The sequence below is a fragment of the Curcuma longa genome, chromosome 20 (genome assembly GCF_044706935.1).
Source record: "Curcuma longa cultivar G26 ecotype Majalengka, Jawa Barat chromosome 20, ITB_CL_G26_1.1, whole genome shotgun sequence".
In the NCBI taxonomy this organism is placed as follows: Eukaryota; Viridiplantae; Streptophyta; class Magnoliopsida; order Zingiberales; family Zingiberaceae; genus Curcuma; species Curcuma longa.
The window spans coordinates 1,034,711-1,057,446 of NC_133880.1; the positions used below are offsets into that span (position 1 = coordinate 1,034,711).

The 22,736-nt window shown below is 33.7% G+C and overlaps 2 protein-coding genes across 3 annotated transcripts; both read left to right on the forward strand.

Moving 5' to 3' along the window:
- Positions 1–10,679, forward strand: LOC141813426 (putative allantoate deiminase). 2 transcript variants are annotated; one of them, XM_074701393.1, is made up of 12 exons: positions 1–104; positions 181–275; positions 885–988; positions 1,063–1,147; positions 1,238–1,354; positions 8,259–8,368; positions 8,443–8,548; positions 8,666–8,752; positions 9,626–9,865; positions 9,944–10,069; positions 10,132–10,293; positions 10,371–10,679. In XM_074701393.1, exons 1-12 carry the CDS (start codon positions 32–34, stop codon positions 10,515–10,517), a joined length of 1,452 nt encoding a protein of 483 aa, XP_074557494.1. In that variant the 5' UTR covers positions 1–31; the 3' UTR covers positions 10,518–10,679. The 2 variants fall into 2 exon arrangements, with proteins under 2 accessions (XP_074557494.1, XP_074557495.1); XM_074701394.1 differs by having other exon boundaries at positions 2–104; positions 187–275.
- A 3,542-nt stretch (positions 10,680–14,221) lies between these two features.
- On the forward strand, positions 14,222–15,708 carry LOC141813509 (myb family transcription factor APL-like). Its single transcript, XM_074701480.1, has 6 exons — positions 14,222–14,402; positions 14,477–14,553; positions 14,665–14,722; positions 14,805–14,859; positions 14,964–15,027; positions 15,118–15,708. The coding sequence occupies exons 1-6, from the start codon at positions 14,222–14,224 to the stop codon at positions 15,706–15,708; spliced, it is 1,026 nt and encodes a 341-aa protein (XP_074557581.1).
- Positions 15,709–22,736: the final 7,028 nt, after the last annotated feature.

A 22,736-nucleotide genomic window follows, 5' to 3' on the forward strand; every position in this document is an offset into this window, starting at 1 on the left:
TGTGGATCAGCGGAGCGAGGGAGGAGGCCGAATGGCTTCCGTTCTTCGGAAAAATGCGCTGATCTCATTGCTGTTGATTTCCCTATCGCTTGTTATTGTTGCAGGTAATCGATTTTTTTGTCGTCGATTTGTTTTATTATTTAAATTGCAAGTTTCGGCTATTTACCTGGGTTATGGAAGGTTTAGAGGAAGAGAGCATTGGAGACGAAGGGAGTGAGTTGTTGAGAGAGATTCTTAGGGATGAAGCGGTGGAAAGGATCAATCAGCTCGCGAAGGTGCGGAAAGTTTCCGTTTTCTTTTTTTTTAATGTTTGTTTTTGTTCTCACAGTCTTCGACAACGTTAGATGGATTTTGGATGCCAGTAATAAAAGATTCGTCAAAAATATTCCTTAAAAATATTTATCAAATCCGTGATGCGAACTGGCCGCGGTCGTAGAGGCTGTCAGGAAGATTCTGCTTGAGTGAATTTTTCATTTTTTTATTGGTGAAGTCAACATCGAATGCTTTGCACGTATATACCTCGTCGTTGGTCCCTTGCTCTTTACATATATTAGCATTTAAAATTGATCCACAATACTGGTAACAAAGTGTTGTACGTGTTCTTGAAATACCATTCACAAAAAAAAAGTATGATATAAAGACCAAAAAAAATGATTTATTCTTGATTACTTGAAAATAATTATATGTTCTCATGTGTGATGTGTTGAAATAGGCAGTTCTTGTGCCAATTTTGTTGTGCTCTTGTTGTCTGGCTGATTACACATGTTGATGCCAGTAGTTGTATTAGTTTGATGGTTGATGTGGACATATGGTTTCTTTAATTCTTATGAGATCCATCTTAAGAAAGTATTTGATATTGAAAAGTTGATTATTCTTTTGAACAGATATCTGATGCTGATGGATATCTTGAGAGGACATTCCTAAGTCTAGCCTCGAGGAAAGCTGCAGAACTAATAATCAAGTGGATGCAAGATGCTGGGTTGAGAACGTATTATCTGGCCTTTCTGTTTGACATCATATTCTCTTGATATGAGCATCTGACTTAATGGTTTTGGCATTTAGGTGGGTTGATCAAATAGGAAACATACATGGCCGAATTGAGGGTGTTAATAGAACTGAAGAGACCTTATTAATCGGATCTCACTATGTAAGCCTTCATGAACATCTCTTATCTGTTTGTGTTTTTGAGTTTTGTGAATAGAATAGTCACTTTTATAGGGTTTCCTGGCTGAAACAGGACACTGTTGTTGATGCTGGAAGGTTCGATGGATCGTTGGGCATTATATCTGCAATCTCTGCTTTGAAAGTTTTAAAGATAAGTGGGAAATTGCTCAAACTCAAGAGACCAATAGAGGTTAGTGTATCTTTCTTTGTTGTTTGTTCGTAACATTATAAATTGCTGATATATGTAAAAATGCATGCCAATATAATGGAATGAAAGAGTATACAAGCTATAATCCTCTTTGATACTCATCATTCTTTTTGTCATTTGTTCCCAAGTAGCTGATTTAAAATATTATCGTTATTTTTTAAACAAGCACTTTTATCTATTGAGGCATCCCCTCACTTTATTTTTTGCATTTATCTTTAGTATTATAGATGTTAGAATGGTACCCCTTGGACTATTTTTTCTCCTTGTAATTGTGCTTTAAACCATTTAAGGTGTTAGCATGTCTTGTTAGTTAAACATGAATCTTATTCTCCATTTCTGAATATTGTAGCATCGTCTGCTCAAACTGCCATCACCCATCCTCCTAGAGGAGATAACACTACTGCCAATCTATAACCTGTTCATCGTGCTACAATACTATCACTATATACTAAGTATTAGGTTAAAACCGAACCGAATTAATCAAAACTAAACCAAACCGAATTTTTTTAAACTAACCGAACCGATCGAATTTTCAAATAAAAACCGAACAAACCGAACCGATAAAATATCAATTAATTCGGTTTTCGATTGAATTAACCGAAATAACCAAATTTTTTAAATATTATGAAAAATTTATCAATTAGTTAGGGATTTATAAGTTTACTAACTTAAGAATTTATAGATTATTTTTTTATTTTGATTAATTCGGTTTAACTTGCGATCAGGAATTTTAAAACTGAAACCGAACTGAATTAATCGATTTTTTTAGAAAAAATAACTGAAATTCTGAAATAACCGAACCGAATTTTTAAAATTCGTTCGGTTTGATCGATTTATTCGGTTTAACCGAATTTTTGCAAGTAACATGTTAATTCGGTTCATATATAACTCCATGGATAACATGTACCTCGCCACAACCATATCATCCTTCTTAGAGGAGAATTAAGTCATTTTTATGCAAGTAATGATCAGTACATGTTAAGATAGCTGCCCTAATTTTGATGCATGATCATTTCTTAATATATTTGTTAGTTTGTTAGCTAAAGTGAAGGCTGTTTTGATCATAACATGACCTTTTTTGAATAAACACAATTTGCCAAAATCAAAATCATTGAACCAACTACTGAATATTGGACAATTGTTGAGGTTAAACTACAACCAATGACTAGAATCTATCTCACAATGGTTCGAGATGAAACAAAAACTAGATGTAAAAGATGTTCCATCATATTTACGAATCAATTGCATGGTAAATGAAAATTCATAATAATCATTTTTAATTATAGTAGAATATAGATGACAATTTGACAAGTTACACACAATTTGAAAAGTTACACAGACATAATCTTAGGAAAGATGCACCTTTAATTGTTTAGGTTTCTGAGCGGACTTAGGCATAAAATTCAAAGAGAAGACAATCTATTTTTTGCCTTCTTTAATAGAGGAAGCTTATTATATACAACCACGAGCATAAAAAAATTATAGTGTGTACTCTTCTGTAGAATATCCCAAACACCTACGTTATAGACAATTCCTAAAGGTCCTATTGGCTTAAATATAAAAAGCATGTAACATAACCCTAAATGTATCTTGTGACAAGTTGGTCCTTTAAAGAACACACCCACCGACCGTATTATAAACAATCTTACAACCAACCACCATCTAAAACTTATGTTGAGCTAATATGGGAGATGTATGTTGATTCATAGAAAGAACTTGTACTAAGTAAATAATTACTACAAAATACTTAGTGCTATTATATATTATGTTTTTGGATTCATGAACTTTGAATTGTCTCATACTTCTAACATCTACTCTAAAACCTTTATCTCCATTTTATTAAGAGTATCTCATTGAGAGAAAATTGAGTCTTTGTTTTTGCATGTTGACTTTGTTATAGGTTACCCTTTTATGCTAATCTTCTTATCATTTTCAAACTCCTTGAGAATTTGTGGATATGCAAACACCATTCTTGCTCTGTGTTAGTTGCAACATTTTCTTATTCATTGAAAGAGACAAATGAATAGAAAGAAGATGCCAATGAAGTCAATGTTTAATTCCTCAAGAACCAAAACAAGAAACCAAAAGGAGATACATGAGTACCTTAGTATTGGAAATGACGACCAAGGGAAAAGTTAATAAAGGAACCATGCTAAACATAGTTGGTGAAACAATTATTAACAAGAGCAAAAAACAAAACTCTCCTAGAGTCAAGTTCTACTTGTGGAGGAGATGATAATTCATATGAAGAATTTAATTTCAAAATATTTAGACTTTGTAAGCGCTCATTTTGGTAGATCCTTTATATTTAATAGTTAAGGGATTTTATTTAGTCATTATCTTGTTTAGAGAAGGGGAGCCTTGGCGCAATAGTAAAGTTGTTGCCGTGTGACCTAGAGGTTACGGGTTTGAATGCTGAAAATAACCTCTTGCAAAGCAAGGTAATCCTGTATACAATAGACCCTTTCTAAGATCCTGCATTGGCGGGAGCTTCGTGCACCGGACTGCCTATGTTTAGAGAAGATATTGGATAAAAATCAAAAGGACATCTCTGTGTTATGAAATTGTTGATAGGCATTACTTTTTGATTTATCATCGAAAGGTTGCCCCACTAAGTGCATTATGCAAAATTTGCCCTTTTAATCCCATTGCACCCTCACCTACCCACCCAAAAAAATTAAACCGTCTGCCCAACCGTTCTAACACACGTGCCTAAGTAAACTCATGCTACATCAATTATAATTTTAAAAAAATATAGAGAACAAAGTGATATACATTTTATAATATAATTTTTAAAAATTTTATATGAATTATAAATTATTTTTTTAAAAAAATTAAAGATAAATTTTAAAAATATCACAAAATGTTTCTTTTTAAAAAATAACAAATATCAAAGTGACACATTCTGTAAATTTTTGAACAAATTATTTTTTAAAAAAGTGATATAAATTCAAAAATTAGATAATTTTAATCAATATTAGCTATATAGCAGCAGATTTAATCAAAATTAAAATGTAGCAATTTTGATGGAGTTGTCTTAATCAAAACTTCTTGGCCAAAAGTGTTATATAACTATTTGCACATTGTTTGGTTATTTTGAAAGTAGGGAAAACTCCAATGACTCTTAGAGGGAATTTCACTATTCAAATTCAAAATTTAAAGAAAATAACCATGTAACAATTTTGGCAAAGCTTTTATATGACTATTTTTAGTCAAATTTTGAATTTGAATTTACCCGACTATATGGTCATTTTCTACTTAATTTTAAATCTAAATAGATATGTCCATTTTAGGGAATTGTTGTCCACTCATGCTTTCAAAATAACCAAATAACCTAAAAATAATAACATTTTCAATTTTAGTTAAAATTTTAATTTGAATAGACAGATGCATTTTAGGACCATTCGAGTCCACCCATGCTTTTAAAGTAACAAAAAATAAAAATAAAAATGACTATAACAATTTTGTCCAAAGTTGTTACATGGTTAATTTCTCCTTAAAAATGACTATATATCCATTCTAATGGCCATGGAGTTCACTTATGCTTTCAATGTGATCAAACGACTCAAAATAGTTTACTAAATATCTATTTTTTAATCTAAAATGCACTTTTAGAGGTGGCTATTGCAGTCCACCTATATTTTGAAAGACACCAAACAATTCAAAAATGGTCACCTAGTTTTTCCAAAATTGCTTACATGATCAAACGGATATATACACCCTTAGAGGTGGAGTCCACATGTTTTTAAAATGATCAAACGACTCAAAAATGATCATGTAGTAATTTTGAATAAAATTGTTATATGACCATTTTTAAATCAAATTTTGAATTTTAAATATATAGATATATTCATTGGAATCCACCCATGCTCTCAAAGTTACCTTAAAGGGCAATCTGGCGCATGAAGTTTCTACTAATGCGAGATTTCGAAGAAGGATTGGACCATATTGGATCTATTGTACACAGTCTTATTTTGCATTTTGTAAGAGGTTGTTTTCGCAAGTTGAATCCATGACCTCAGGTCACATGGAAGCAACTTTACTGTTGCGCCAAGCCTCTCAAAGTTACCTTCTCAAAAATAATTTTGGTCAAAATTGCTAAATAGTCATTTTGAGTTAAATTTTAAATCTGAATAGATAAATGTATTTTAGGATGCTATTAAAATCTATATTTTTAAAGTGACAAAATCCATGTAGCAATTTTGCAAAAACTACTACACTACACATGATTTCAAAGTGAACAAACGGCGTGAATCCTCCTGATTTACCCTCGCTGGCCGGTGGGGACTCTCGTTGAAGGCCGTGGGGCAGGGCCGGTCAGCCAAGGGGACTAGTTGGTGCTAGCTGCCCAGACACCCCTTGTAAATCAAAAAAAAAAAAAAAAGTGAACAAACGACTCGAAAATAGTCATGCTTGTTCAAAATTGTTATAAGGATTTTAGCATTTCTAACCAAGACTGCTACATAACTAGTTTTGACAAAAATTATCACACTTTCAAATTTATATTTCACTTGCTTATAAACTTATAGAATTTATATCATTTTGATAATTATTATTTTTTAAAAGTTTTTTTTTATATTTTATGATTTTTTTTATAAAATTTATAACTCATGTAGTAAATTTTTAAAAATTCATTGCTAAATTTTTATTACTTTTCTCTCTACTTTCAAAAGAAATTATATATATAATTGATTTTATAATTCATGTATGAATTTTGACTAAAAGTGATGTATGATTTTGCTTAGCCATGCATGTTAGACCAATTAGGCAGCTTGCCTACTTAATTTGAGCGACTAGGTGAGGGTGTAGCATGAGGGTAAAGGAGGATTAGAAGGGTGAATTGGTAGAATATATCAAGTGAGATGCCCTTTTGATGATAAATCAAAAAGGGAGTTGCTATGATAATTTGGTAAAATGGGACACCCTGTTGATTTTTGCTAGAAGATTTATTTGTTTGATTGAGTCCTTTTGAACATAGAATTATTTTTCAGAGAATATTAGTTCATTTTCAATTTTATTTGGCTTAGAGTCTTTAAAAGGGATCACAATCCCCCATTTATTAATTGGGGAGGGGGAGATGACACTTTAATGAGGGTATCAAAGGTAATAACTAATCTTAACCCTCCTTGGCCTTAAGGGTCGGATAGTTAAGCTGTGAAAGTGCCTTCTAATGCAACTAGGATGATTCCAAAGATATACCTTCCTTGCCTTCATAGCAAGCAATCTATTTAGATTTTCTTTCCTTATTACTGTTACCTCCCTAGTCAGGGAGGGATTCTTACATTTTAATGATATTTCTTTTTGTCAGTTTATTCTATGCATAATTGTTGTTTCTCATGTGGCATTAATAATATTTTCTAAAGCTTGAGGAAATGGGGATGGATCATATTTTTTCATCCCTTCACTAATAATAATAAAAGATGAGAAAAAAAAGAATTTCTAATTATCAAATTTCCTTTTGAGATTGATGATTCTTTTAGCCCACTCACAATTACTATTGATTCTACTGTTCCATATTAAGACCATGCTTTATCTTGATGTCTATGTTGCAGAGAGTTTACCAATAGGTTCTCATTCTCCAGCACATTCAAATCTTTAAGCTTTGTAGCTACTGGAGAATCTTGTAGTTTCAAAGTTTGAGGCCCTACCATTTATCCTTCATATGACCTAGCCAATCATTTGCCCATTTGTTGGTAAAATATGCTTTGGTTGTTTCTCCTCTTACAGCTTCCACTATTTTTGCCACTGTCCGAGTGATATCTACCTCCAGGTCTTCTCTTTATGCTACTACTACATTGACGTCAGGTGTGGCATCTTGCTACCTTTTGAACTGCTTTTCTCACCTCATCCATTACACCTTATTAGTGACACTGTCCTTGTAACTCAATTTTGAGCTGGTGAAATGTCTTAGCTCTAGAGGGATCCTATTTTTGTTTTGAGGCTTGTACTGTTAGGCTTGTACTTCTTTCCTCTGAGAACATAAATGAAGAATTCTTCTTTTGCTCATGTACTCTTACTTGAATTCAAGTTCAATTTGCTGTTGTACTTGTTCATTGCACTGTTGTATTATTCTCATTCAATGCAAAGCAGAGTGTAGCAATGGCTCAAACAATTTTTTGTAAGATGATGCAACTACTTGCACTGTTGGAGCAGTTTGGATTTATGGCCATATAGATTCTATGATTATGCACCTTGATGACCAACCTGCTATCAGCATTGCCAACAAACATATTGAAACTTTTTTGCCACTTCAGAGAGATGTTGTGATGACTAAGAACTTTTCTTTATCAGTTTTTAAGATTGACTTGGTAAAATTTTCTGCTAGACCACTTAGACTAATATATCCTTCTACTGTGAATTTCAAGCCGGAAATGATTGATATATATTCTCAGACTGAGGGTTGTGTTTTTAAAGGCAAATTATTGTTATTTTAAATTTTTTTTATTCATTAGATTAGATCACATAAGGTGGGTGCATCATAGCATCTATTAATAACTGAATAACACCACCTTATCCTCAGCTACAAATTAAACTTTCAATATGCTTAAAAGTTTATTTTTGATTACTTGAGCGACTGAACCTATAGCCTCTAGGAAAATGAAAGATTTTGCCTCTTCTACCAATCACTAGGTTATATATACAACAGAAGTGAGGATCTTTCAAAATATAATTTCTTTGAAGCAGTGCCTATCAATTCATTAATCTTCAGTCAACAATAATGACATTGGTTTTGCTTGAAATAAACAATATTGATGTTTGTTTAGTGTATTTGATGAATCCCTTGAGTCTTGTTTTTATCATAGTTTCATCATATTTTATTCTGGCTTCATGGATTCAAAACCTAAACTAAAATCTGTCCTGTTTCATTGGTTTGTGAAACTTCTAGATCATTGCATTTAGTGATGAGGAGGGCGTAAGGTTTCAGTCTACATTTCTTGGCAGTGCAGCTATTGCTGGTCAGCTCCCTGCATCAGTGTTGAAAACATCTGATAAGAAGTGATTTTCTCAACTACAACTAGTTTCATCTTCATCCATTACTTTTCCACTTCCTGATTGTGCAAAACTTCTAGTGGTGTCACAATTCAAGATGCGCTGAAAGCAAATTCTTTTGAAGGCACTGATGGAAGTCTTCTTCAGGTCAAGTATGGTCCTGAATCTGTGTGGGGCTATGTAGAGGTACATTCTAGCTATAGAAGTTCTTTATTTTCTCTCATATTCTTTGTTTGTTTTAAAAGGCATTTGTGTATGACTGGCATTATGTGAAAATACTTGTGTTCTTATTTTTTGCCACAGGTGCACATTGAACAAGGTCCTGTACTGGAATCTCTTGGTTATCCTCTTGGCATTGTCAAAGGAATTGCTGGACAAACACGATTAAAGGTCTGCATAATGTATCATTTTCTTTTGCTATAAACTATAGTACAGCTAACATACTCTTTCAAGTTAACTTCTCTTGGTTGAGTGGGAAATAGAAGATCTTAAAAGAAGTTCCAGTATCCAAAATGTGGACTGATTAGCAAGTATATTCATATCAGAATGCCGTGAGTTACCTTGCATCGCAAAGCTGAAATTTCTCTCATCAGTAGAAAAAGCTCATATATCAACAGGAAATAATCAAAAAACTTATGTGAGGGATAAGGACTATTATATAACACAATTCAGGGAATTACATGCAGTAGAGAAAGATTTTACCCATTATATATCTTTTCACCAAGAAATGAATCATAAAAGTATTAAAGAGTCTGAATATTAGTGTGGCAAGTGTAAAGTGTTCTTAAATATCTCTCTTTTTACATAGAAACTAGAACTTGAAACTGTAGTTGATGCTGACCTTGTTATTTTGGTGTATGAGTTCACTAAACTAGTACTATTTTTACACTTTTTAGTTGTATGCTCTTTTTATGATTAGTTTGTCTTTTATTATTCAGTTTTGACCATCAAGCTCATTGTAACTTATGCTTTCATGAAAGATATGATTAAATGCTCATGAATTACTAAGAAGTTTGATTTCGACCTCATCAAAAATTCAGTTTGGCTCCTTAAATATAACTTTTACTAATCAATTCTTAAATTAGAACAAAGTGATTTTCTTAAATTAGAACAAACATCACTTTGGAAATTGCTCAGGGGCTAATCTTACTATGATTCATCAGAAAGTGGCTATATACTTAAGTCTCCCTATATGTTCTACTCAAGTGAATATTCATCCTCCAATGTAGCTGCCAAGTAATAGATGGAACATCTACTTTTCAGGTAAAAGTAACTGGTTCTCAGGGGCATGCAGGTACTGTTCCAATGCTAATGCGTCAAGATTCATTAACCGCAGCGGCTGAACTTATTGTAAATCTTGAGAGTTTATGCAAATATCCTGATAGAGTCTTCACCTGCAACGAGCAGTGTGGATGCTACAGCAAAGAATCCTTTTCGGGATTGGTTTGCACAGTGGGGGAGATATCTACCTGGCCAGGTGCAAGCAATGTCATCCCAGGCCAGGCAAGTTACATTCTTCAATCACGATTAGTATCTCTATAATGGACCAATTTATGATAATTTGATGTTTGATTTTTGCAGGTAAACTTCACTGTTGATGTACGAGCAATGGATGATGAGGCGAGGGAAGTTGTAATTTCAGAATTTTCACGCCAAATCTATCAAATATGTGACAATCGGATGGTTAACTGTACTATCGAGCGTAAGGTACACGATATGTCCTTCCTAGTTTTGTTTAGAAAGTTACATTGACACACCAGTTCCATCAGCATAATGCAGGGGCAGTACATTGCGACTCTGATCTAAGTCGACAACTCAAACAAGCAGCTCACTCAACCATGAAGAAGATGTCAAGAAAAATCATTAGGGAAGTGCCGATACTGATGAGCGGAGCGGGGCATGATGCAATGGCAATGTCTCATCTTACCAAGGTAACTCTGTGGTCTTCAAACAATGAAATCATCACTACAATCATCAATTTTATTCAATATTGTCGGTATTAAAGCAGGTGGGGATGGTGTTTGTTCGATGCCGTGGGGGTATCAGCCATTCTCCCGATGAATATGTAATGGATGATGATGTCTGGGCTGCTGGTCTTGTTCTTGTAAATTTCCTCCTCGATCAACAAGTAATTGACGACCACATGAGCTCATAGAATTAAGACTCATGAGATGTGGCAATGGCAAAATTGTTGCCTCGCAGTGGATAATGTGAGTCAGTGATCTGATGAAAAGAAGAATCAGATCTTCATAGCTTGTAAGCAACAGCCTACCATCATAATTTCTGTTGTACATAAACATAATCTTATTAAACTTAACATGGTCTCTTTCTTAGTGTTGTTAAAAACATAAAAAGTAGAACAGTGGTGACAAGTTGTGGGAGGAAAAAAGTTGTTGTCTAAGGTTCTATGCCAGTCTAGTTGTGAACTGACATCCACTGCATGTCGACTTCAAGTCACGTCTTGTGGATTGTAAACCCCAACTCTCACATGGTTAGCAAGGCTAGCTAACACTGTCGAGAACAAGATCAACACTATATCTTGATAGAACTTCCAATTCAATGGTTGATTGTTTTTAATTTAATTTACTTTATCCTAATAAAGTTTGCATAACTTCAACAAAAGATGGAATTCGCTATTCTAGTGGTTCCACATAATCGATTTCACGACCATCTGTGAGGAGGTAAATCGAGAAGCTGCAGTTGGTCATGACAGGAAAGGGTATTGTCTTGGCTTCGTCGAGATTTGATCCTTGTCTATTTCAGTAAGTTTGCTTTATCGTAACCAACTCAACTATGCATTGGGAGCAAAGTTTGCACAACGATCCTATTCAACTTGATAATGAATTAACAAATTACACCATAGTGTCGAACCACTTGCAATGCTTTTTAGTAATTAAATTAAGTAAAGCCTAGCTAACAGTCTCTTTTTCTCACTCCCCTTTATCAAATCAAGAAAAAGGAACATGATGGATGCATCCAATTTATTAATTATTAAAAGATGCTTTCCAAAAGCATGTTAATCATCATTATTGTGGTCATTTGGAAGTTCACACTACAATTCTAAGTTAGTTAACCCTTCATTAGTTTTCATCCTTGTAGTTGAAATGCAGAATTAATATAAAATAAAATAAGAATGCTCGATCGGGGAGTGAGAGTGCCAAATAATTAGTTGGTACAGACCTTAATTAAGAGATATTGTCAAAGTCTTAAATTTAAACTTGTCTTCAATGAAAGTAGAAACTCGATCGAGAATTACATTGTGTGTTAGTTAAACAAATATAAAATGGAGTGGCCCAACAATTCACATCATATTAAGCTACATGTAAACTAATAATGATTTGATTTAGTAAATTTTGCCATAATAAGTTTTATTTTTGATTTTTTTTTACATTGTCTTTGTAATGAAAAATTTCTCGATGATACCAAGGCAATCAAGAAACTCCTATGGTAGGAGATAACCATGCTTAAAGAGTTTTTTTAATGGTCTACAAATTATATGTTAATAAAAATTAATTATCATTTTCATACCATTTCCTTTGAATTTTAAATGTTATTTTGTATCATTCTTTTTGTAGGTTTTAATGTTTGGAAACATAGAACAATGTTTTGATAAAAATATTATTACATGAGATAGAGTTGTATAATTAATGCTGTAATTCGTAGACTAAAATACTGTAAGAAAGAGACATATAATAAGAATAGTTAATGTATAATTTTTCTCATCATGTATTCAAATGCAAAATGATTTTTATTTATTTAAAAAAATACTCTAGCCTAAAATAAAACCAGAGTTAAAATCTCTTTTAATATAAGATCTCTATAATTTTTATTGATATTTTTGGTGTCCCATTGATAATTTAATTTCTATGATATTTATATTGAGTTAACTAGATGTTATCATTTAGTTTAAGTGTCACATTCAATTTTTATATTAAATTGTAGATGTCTTTATTTAATTATAACAAACATATATTTTTATATTTTACATATATGTCTTCATTTAATTTAGTCAAACCAATGAAGCACGAAATTAGGTCACTATATTTTTGAAGAAAAGAAATCCTATTTGTCACTTTTTAAAACCTAATGTAGCTTATATATGGTTAAAGAAAGTCAACACCATATACCATAGTCAAATTAAAAGTCAAAGTCAAGATGAGTTCGAGTCAAGTCAAGTTGAGCTAAGGTCTAGTCAAATCGACTTCAAGTCAAGTCAACTCCTGATAGAAGACCTCAAGTCAATTCTGTTATAATCATTTCAAGTTTAGTTTGCCCAAATAGGAACTCTGATTCAATTCAACTATTCAACTAGGCTATTGTTGAAGCATCCATCATCAAAAGACACGGTTGTTAAAGCACTTATCACCAAAAGAGGATTCTCTCGACAATGAAACAAAGAGGTATGCTCTTTCGGAATCAAGGTCATCCTTTCACTTTTTATTTAAAGATAATCAGTTGCAATACCAAAGCAAGCAATTTATAACTCTCTACTTTCCTTACTTTTCTCTATTCGTTCTCTCTATTTTTTCTTCGAGATCTGACTTAAGCATCAGAGAGGTTTTGCCAAGGTTCGCCTAGCCTCCCTTCTAACCTCTTTCTTAAGTCTTTTTAGATCTTTGTTCAAAGGACCTTCTTATTACATAGTGTTCTAAAAATTGATTTAAAAGAAGTCGATCTATTGAAGCCGACCTAAAGGAAGATGGTCTATTGAAAGCTAACTTGACTTGTATTCAACCAGTCGAAATTACTTGATCATGGTTACTTTGCTGAGTCATCTCATCCCTTGATCTCGGATCGAATCAGTAGTTGTCCCCAATATTTATATGTATCAAACTTGTGTCTTTAATTTGCCATTTGTAATACGTCCACATCCTTAATGCCTAAGTTTTAACATGATCCTATTTAATTGCAAAAAGGAGGAATGTTTCATATAATAACACTACATGAATGATTGCCTTTTTGAACTAAATATTCTAAGTGATTGGCTGGACATTTCTATGCAATTTCACACCAAATATATATTCTCTTTAATTCTAATAAAAATTCAGAAATGTTTATGTTCACCAATCACCATATATTGTATACAAATCACAAATTACTCAGTATTATCTTCTTTTAAAGTTTTACTACCAAAAACAATTATTATTCAACTTCCATTTCAATAATGTGAAAATTTTACAATGAGGACAAATATCAATAGGACACCAAAAAATAAAGCAGACATTGAAAGCTGTAGCAAAGAGGATCCAGTCAAGAAGAAAAAGATACCACCACCAAAAACTAAAAGCAACACAAGAAAATAACCTCAACACATATATACAAGACCATTATATTATTAATTATTTTTTTCCTTTTAAATATATTTTTCATTTTTGAAACAAAAAGAAACAAGAAAAGGAAGGTATAATATGGCTGCATGCCTGGGCATCTCCACTGTTGATTTTTTGAAAAGGTTGATGGAAATTAATAATAAAACTATATAGAAGAATATATAATATAATAGCCTTAATTATCATCATGTGCTTACCCCCTCTTTCTTTCTTTCTTCCTTTCTTTTTCATCACTCACATATGAGTGCATGTCTCAAAGTAGCTAGGGTTTCAAGTGTGTGGCTTTCCAAGTGTTATATGTACCACTCGATCACCCATCTCCTCAAAATATAGAACCCTATTCCATTCCTTCCCTTCCCTCGCTCATTTGTGCTCCCTTTTTGTTCCATCTTGAATCTCAAGTCTTTTGGTATAGTAGAAGAGTAGAGAGAGAGAGAGAGAGGAGGGATCGAGGAGGGTTAATTAAAATTATGTGTGGTGTGGTAGATAGAGAGAGAGATATATATATCAAGATTTAAAGAGATCGAGAATGTTCCATGCTGCTAATTCTGAGAATTTCACAATGAATAATTCTCAAGAAAGGCAGATGTGTGTCCAAGCTGCGGATTCTGGCCTAGTCCTCACCACTGACCCCAAACCTCGCCTTCGATGGACTGGGGAACTCCATGGCCGCTTTGTCGATGCTGTCAATCAACTCGGAGGCCCTGACAGTATACTTATTTGCTATATATATATATATATCCTTCTTAATTCTCTCTATATGATCATTTAATTGATCTTGTAGAGGCTACACCAAAAACTATCATGAGAGTCATGGGAGTCAAGGGCCTCACTCTCTACCACCTCAAGAGCCACCTCCAGGTATATATATATATATGGATCAAAGATTGTAAGTTTTCTTTCGATATATACGTAATTAATTAAGCAAAGATCTAGTACATATACTCAAACATGTGAAGAATGTTTGTGCAGAAATTTAGACTCGGGAAGCAACCTCACAAAGAGTTCAGTGCTCGCACAATTAAAGATGGTCAGTGATGATCTTGCTCTTCTTTCTTAATTGTTAGCACTATCTTTATCGTTTCTAAAAATTTCAAAATTTATGGCTGCAGAACTGCAAAGAAATGCAGCCTCTTCATCAATGTCGATGAGTCCATCGATAAATGAGTGAGTTTTCTATTATTATTTTTTGTTTACATATATATATCCATGCATATATAATTTAGATTGATCATGCAAAAAGGCCTGCTAAAATATATAAATCTTGATAGGAGTTTGATGGCACAAGCTATGAGGATGCAATTAATCGACAGGAGATGGCATGAGCAATTAGAGGTAAGAATTATATTCTTTCAGTTATTAATGTATTCATAGAAAATTTAAAAACAAAGAAAGAAAACTCTATTTGATCGAACTCTTGTTTAGATTCAAAAACACCTGCAACTGCGGATCGAGGCAGAAGACAAGTACATGGAAAACATGTTGGAGAGAGCATATCAAACACTTTTGAAAGATAGTATTGGAGATCACCATCCAGGTGCTGCTGAAAACCTTGTCGCCCTAAAGAATTTGGATCCTTCGAATAATCGATGTCTTTCCTTCGAGCCACAACTACAAAGACCTCCTCCATACGTCGGAGAAGAACAATTGCAACTAAGCATGCAAGTGCAGCAACAGACAACCACACCACTTGAAGAATTCTTGCTAAACGACGACTATAAGAGGTATGATAATGCATATGGTGAAAACCCTAATGTCGGGTGGCCGGATGCTTATGAGCTCGAAGTGCAAAAAATGGAATCATTTGTGGCAATGCTGGATCAAGATCAGGAAACCTTGTCTAAGAGCAACGATCGACTAGAGATGATTGTTCCAACCTCCATGGATGACATCAAAGGCGCAGGGAGCATCCAAGAGAAGAAGTATGAAGCACTCGAGAAGTTCAATAGCTCAACTGCAATATCTCAAATGACAAGAGGCCAAGCAAGAAACATGTCTTATGGATTAAGTGTATAATTGTACGAAGTTAAGACGATGAGCTATATATTATCGATTAATTAAAAATCAAACAATGTTTTCTTGCGTCATGTCTAAGCAATATAATTCATGGATATTGTGATCGAGCGTACGTCTTAAGAGTAATATCACAGAAGCATTTTGAGATACTTGTAAATTTGTTTTTCTGGAAACTTTAGATAGCTAACATTGAATGTTTATACATTATATTTTTTGAAGATATATATATATATATATATAATATAATAGATTTTGCATGTAAGACACCACCCTTAAGCAATCCAACCCAACCCTAGTAACCCTAGTAGATAGGGAATTGAGTAAGAGCAAGTAGCAGCAAAAGAAGCGAAGCTTCCCCATGGGCCTAATGCATGGTACTTTCTTATCCCCATGCCATGCACCACCTTAGCTTTTTTTCTTTTCTTTCACTGTCTTTCTCTCATGGCCTCCAAATTGGTGGATATATATCGCCCACATATCTCTTACTCCAGCATCCAAGGTGCTATACTGGAGCATGCACGCATGCTTTCTTCGCCATGCCTGGCCTGGTCAGCTTTTGAAGCTGCTAGCTCTATACCCCATCTTGCATCTCCTCTCCTTTCCTCTCCTCAGAGAAGCTTCCTCGAGAGTCACACCTCTCCCTTTAATTTCACCAACTTTCTTTCTTTCTTTCTTTGTTTCTCTTTGGGTCGTTGGACTCGGACATGTGGATCAGCAGTTTGAGATCCATGCATGCATGTTTTAATTTAATTTAGTAAGGGACAAGATCTTGTCTTGCACCTTCCTTGTACATTTACCTGAAACCGATAAAGGCATGTGATGTGAGTCACCACCACCTTCGATCGATTCCCTCTTCTTTTATACCAGCTGACCAAAAAGACACACACACACATATATATAGTTAATTGACATTTGTTTTTTAAAATTTTTTGAATGTATGAGCTATTCTTTGATGCAAAAAATGACATGTCTATGAGATTTGAAGAAGTAAGATCGACCTACACATAATTCACTTGACTAGTATGCCATTCAAGTCAAGAATATAATAGCTTCATTAGTTTCATGTATAGATCCCACGTAATATTAATAATTAGAACAATGTTTAATATAAATGACTCCAAATAATTCAGCTGAGGGAAGAAAAATTCAACCCTTGCACATGGAAAATACAGACTTTTAACTCGAGTCCAAATCTTGGACAAAATGATAATATATATATTGAGGTCTAAAATGAATTGGCACTTTGAGAAGGGCACATATATCGTTGCTTAAGACATCAATTGAAGATTGAGTACGTTCTTCAACCATCATCTCGATCGCCTTATGCACAATTTGCTATCGTGTCATTTCCATAAAACCCTCTTTTGTTTGCTAGAGATTGGTTTCTCGCTCTATAGATCACCTAGAAGGCCTCTATCCCCACATTGACCAATCCTTTGGGATGCAACCTTGCCTTTGTGAGAATAGATCAAATCGGTGACTCACTCATTCTTGCCACTAAATTAAAAGCTACAATCCATGATCCCTTATTCTTTGCTTTATTCTCTTGTTTGTTAGAAAAAATTAAGAAGGAAGATAATAGGAAGTAGACAATAGACAAGGAGATTACATAATATTTTTTTCCAATATTTCATTCAACAACACATAACATATTTATAAACTATTTACATAATATAAATAAACCACTAACTCCATAAACATACCCCACTGACTCAACTAATGAAAAGACATTGAACATAGACATTCTTTAACCACTAAATACCATTACTACCACTCATTGCCACATCATCACCTCATTAACTCCGTTTCTAATTTTGGATCAATTATCAACACTTCCCCTTGATTCAAAATTACAAATACCCAGGAGTAATCTAAAATAAATTAACTTATCCCAGGAGTAATTTAAAATAAATTAACTTCTCTTGAAAGTGACTTCGTTAAGATATCCGCCACTCGTTCATGTGTACTGTAGTATTCTATCTCAATTTCTTTATTTGCAACTAAATCTTGAATGAAGTGTAGACGAATAGCAATATATTTAGTCCTCGCATGGAAGACTAGATTTTTTTATCATTGCAATTGTTGCCTTATTATTATAAAAAAATATTAGTTGTATCTTTTTATTGTTGGTGAAGATCTGCAAGTACTCTTCTAACTTAAACTGCTTGACACGCTGCTGAAGTTGCTGTTGCATGTTCTACTTCTGAAGATGATAGAATTGTAGTAGCTTGTTTCTTTGAACTCCATGAAATTGCCCTTGATTCAAGATTGAAAATACTAACCGAAATACTCTTTCGATCATCCAGTGAACTTGCCCAATCACTATCAGTGAATCCGCAAAGATCGAATTTTAAAACTTTAGTATACCAAATCTCATAATCCACGATTCCAGCAATATAATGTAAAATCCTTTTAGCGGCTCCATGATGATGCTTTGTAGGATTTTACATGAACTTGAAAATTACACCAACAGAGAAAGCAATATCTAGTCTAGTATAAGTTAAATAGATTAAACCTCCAACCAAACTTCTAAAATATTTTACATTAGCTTTCTCTAAACCATCTTCTAGTTGCAACTTCTCTTTTATATTCATGGGTGTAGTAGTTGGATTACAATTGAGTAAGTTAAATCTTTTAAGAAGATTTGTTATATATTTTCTTTGTGAGATAAAAATTCCATCAACTCCTTGCTTTACTTCAAGACTAAGAAAATAATACAATAATCTCTTATCTGATATCTTAAATTTCTTCATCATATTAGATTTAAATTCAGTCAAAAGAGAATCAGATGAGCTCATATATATTATGTCATCAACATAAAGACAAATAATAATATAATCATTGCTATCTTATTTTTTCACATAAAGAGTGGGCTCATTTTACTTCTTGTGAAACTATTTTATCGAAAGTAGCTATCAATCTTGCTATACCATGTTCTTGGGACTTGTTTTAACGCATAAAGTATTTTTCTTAACTTGTACACTTTTGTCTCTTTGCTTTCAATTATAAAACCTTCAGGTTGAACTACATAAACTTCTTTTTGTAAGTCTCAATTTAGAAATAAAATAAATACAGATTTATATCAAATTGATAAACATACCAATACAATTATGCAGCTAATGCTAAGATAATTCTCACAGTTTCAAATCTAGCAATTGGAGAAAAAATTTCTTCGAAATTAATATCTTGTTGTTGCAAATACCCTTTTGCAACAAGTCTAGCTTTGTATTTCTGAATAGTTTCATCACCATGATATTTTATTTTAAACACCCATTTGAGGTCAATTGCATTCTTGCCTTTAGATAGATCCACCATCTCCTATGTTTCATTTTTATTGATTGCCAATAACTTTTCTTTCATTGCATTTTGCCATTCTTCCTTTGTTATTGCTTCTTCAAAAGTTGTAGGATCTATATCAAATAGAGCAAATTGATCTGATTCATAAATTTTTCTTAAGAATTTGACCTTTATTGGAGGTGTTTCATCAAAAGAATCTTGTAGAGACGATGAGCTACTGCTTCTTAAATTTGATGGTAAGGGAGCTGATGATCTCAAAGAAGATGATTCAACACCTATTTTCAATTAGGATATGAACTCGAGTCGCTTCACCTTTGTGTATTCCAATTCCAGTTTGAATCTTCATCAAAATATAATCTATATCTCTTCTTATAATTAATTTGCTACTAAGAGGATTATATAATCGATATGCTTTGGATTGGTTGTAATATCCAACAAAAATTTATTTTTTAGATTTCATCTCAAGTTTATGGTGAAATTGAGAATTTATCAAAGCATATGCAATACATCCAAAAAATTTTAAGTGATTTCCTGATGATTTTCTACCTTGCCATGCTTTATATGGTGTTTAATTTAAGACCACTCTTGTTGGAGAAATATTCAGTAAGTAGACTGATGTCGCCACTGCTTCAGCCCATAAAAAATTTGGAAGCCCTCTGATATTCAACAAACTTCTACGCATTTCTACAATTGTTCAATTTTTTTTTTCATTCGGCTACACCATTTTGCTCCAATGTATAAGGTGTTGTCAACTCCCTATGGATACCATGTTCTTTACAAAAGAGAGTAAATTCTTTAGATAAAAACTCACCTCCTCGATCTGTATGAAGAGTTTTTATTAAAGAACCATTTTGATTTTCCATAAGCACCTTGAATTTTTTAAAATTCTCAAAAGTCTTTTGACTTGTTTGCTAAGAAATAAACCCAACTCATTCGACTAAAATCATCAATAAACATTAAAAAATATTTACTCCCACCAAGTGATGTAGTTTTCGTAGGTTCGCATGAATCAGCATGAATTAACTCAAGACATTCAGAAGCTCTCCATGATTGCTTAATTGGAAAAGGTTGCCTTGTTTGTTTTCCATAAACACATCCTTCACATAAACCAAGAGCACTAATTTATAGTAATCCAAAGATCATACCTTTCTAATTTAAAAGTTGCATTCCTTTGATGTTGAGATGCCCATATCTCAAATGTCACATTTTGGATTCATTATCTTCACTAGCAATAAGAGCTTGGTTTTTCACATTAGATATTTTAAGTGGAAACATCTTATTTTCTGTCATTTGTATATTGACAAATAGACAGCCTTGAATCTTTGTTAGTAATAACACACGCTCCATAATTAAATAAAATTGCATATCCATCCATCATTAATTATCCAACACCAACACTTAACAAACTATGTGCCAAATTAGGAACAAAATAAATATTATAAAGCAATTTCAATTTACCATTGCTAGTCTCCACGATAATAGTGCCTTTGCCTTTGACTTGTATTTGTTTATTATCTCCAAGTCTTATTAGCATCTTCTATGATTCATCAAGCTCTTTAAATAATGACTTATTGTCAGTCATGTGGTTCGAACATTCATTATCCAAAAACCAAATATTATTTTGAACTTCATTAGAATTAGAATGAACTATAAATAAATTACTTTCTTCGTTTCCTTCTTGCACATAATTTGCTTGTGAGCCATTTCTGCAATTTAACTTTATATCTCAAATCCTTTGCAACCATAACACTGAATAGAGTTTTGCTCCGTTTTTGATCCCCGTTGGATTGTATCTCTTGTCGATCAAAATGACTTCTTTCTTTGCCGCATCCTCTACCAAAAAACCTCCTCTTCCACAACCTCTGCTAGAGAAGTCTTCTTTTTTTCTATCTCTCCCTTTACTTGAGAAGCTTGAAATGTCTTTTCATTATTCTTCTCAACTGATTTGTTTCGCCTTGCCTCATGAGCTTGCAAAGAACCCATTAGTTCATCAAAAGAGAAAATTGAAAGATATTTAATTGCTTCGATTGCAGTTACTATATAATCATATTTAGGAGTCAAACTTTGCAAAACTTTCGAAACAATAATTGTATCAGTGATATTTTCTCCATAAGATCTCATTTGATTGACAATCAAAATTACTCTAGATAAAAAATCTCGTAAAGTTTCATTAACCTTTGTAAGCAAGGCCTCAAACTCATTTCTAAGAGTCTGGAGTTTGACTACTATCACTCTAATGGAGCCTTGAAATTCTTTCTACAGTATTTCCCATGTGTTAGATCTTGATTGAGGTGATTGCCTTGTGCGTTGTGGAATCTTGTAGGATCGGGAAGAAGTCTATAAGAGTCTTCTTCGTAGTTTCTCGCTCCAAACGCACTCGGGACCCGGTGGTGATGTCCCGTGAGAGAAGCCTCGTACTCGTGTAGTAGAGAGAGAGAAAAGGGAAAATCTTGCGCAGTTTCTTTCCAAGAGAGAAAATCCTCTTCGTTGGCATGCGCATTGGTGGAAAAGAAGGAGACCTCAATGCCTTTTATAGAAAACAAACAACCACTGTTTGTTTCCAAAGGTTGGCAACCTTTGGTGGCAGCGACTGTCTCTTTCCAAAGGTTGCCATTGGTGCCCACTGTGGGCAACAACCGATAACATCTCCCACTTGCCCACAGAGGGCACAATAAAATGTCAGTTGCTCACTAACAACAATTCATCTCTCGATACTTGCTTCTCAATCTATCATACGATGAATGGAGTGAGCGACCTTACGAGAGTCGGCACAACAAATGAGTAGTGATCTATTAAGTTATCACTAAAACTAACAGATCACAATACTCTAAAGGAATCCCGTGGTACCCTAGATATCTTCAATATTCATTAGTTTTGACATCTCGGATCTCTTAAAACTAGCGAAGTCAAAACTTGAATGTTTTGTGCTCATGACTTTATCGCCACTAAGTCGACATAGTCCCTCGAGGTATGAGCCACAAAACACGGTGCAATATTTAGATATCTTTCTTGAGTTCTTATGTCAATTCAATAGTCTTGATCGCTTTCCTAGTCATGTCCCGCTGGACTGTATCAACCATAGCCCTAAGGTGCATGCTAAAGTAGTGACATCAAACTTTCTTTTCATGACACAGATCTCAAGTCCTAAGGGTACAGATGGATCAACAAATTATGATCCAAGAGCTCACACAATGATGAAACAGAGATCTCATTCATCATTCTCTTCAATGGTCGTTTTACACACATGTGGTATGATCACATGGTACGGTGTTCTTCCATCATTATGGGCGTATCGCATACAACATAATAAAACACCATACAATTCTTAGTCTAGCCACTCCCACTATGGCTAACCCGAGTCTCACGACGTATTATCATAAAACTCGCAATCGGCTCAATGAAGGCTTCACGGATTTGATTCTCATATCCTATGATCGATCTAGAGGGATCTCATCTTAATTCAGTTTAAGGCGACAATAAAAAAAGGAAAAATATCTTGCTCACTGTCATAGCGCCATAGATATAAATTTATCTCGCTCGCTCTCATAGTGCCATGGATAAAAAATTATCTCATCTTGCTCGCTTTCTTAGCGCCAAGGCGAATGACCTGTGTGAGGGGGTCCATTCAGAGCCTAGTGCCACTTTTCTTGATGTGTTAAGTATTCCAACCATAGACACACATAAGGAAGGAAAATATAATTACTTAATTGTCAATAAATATTGTGCACATT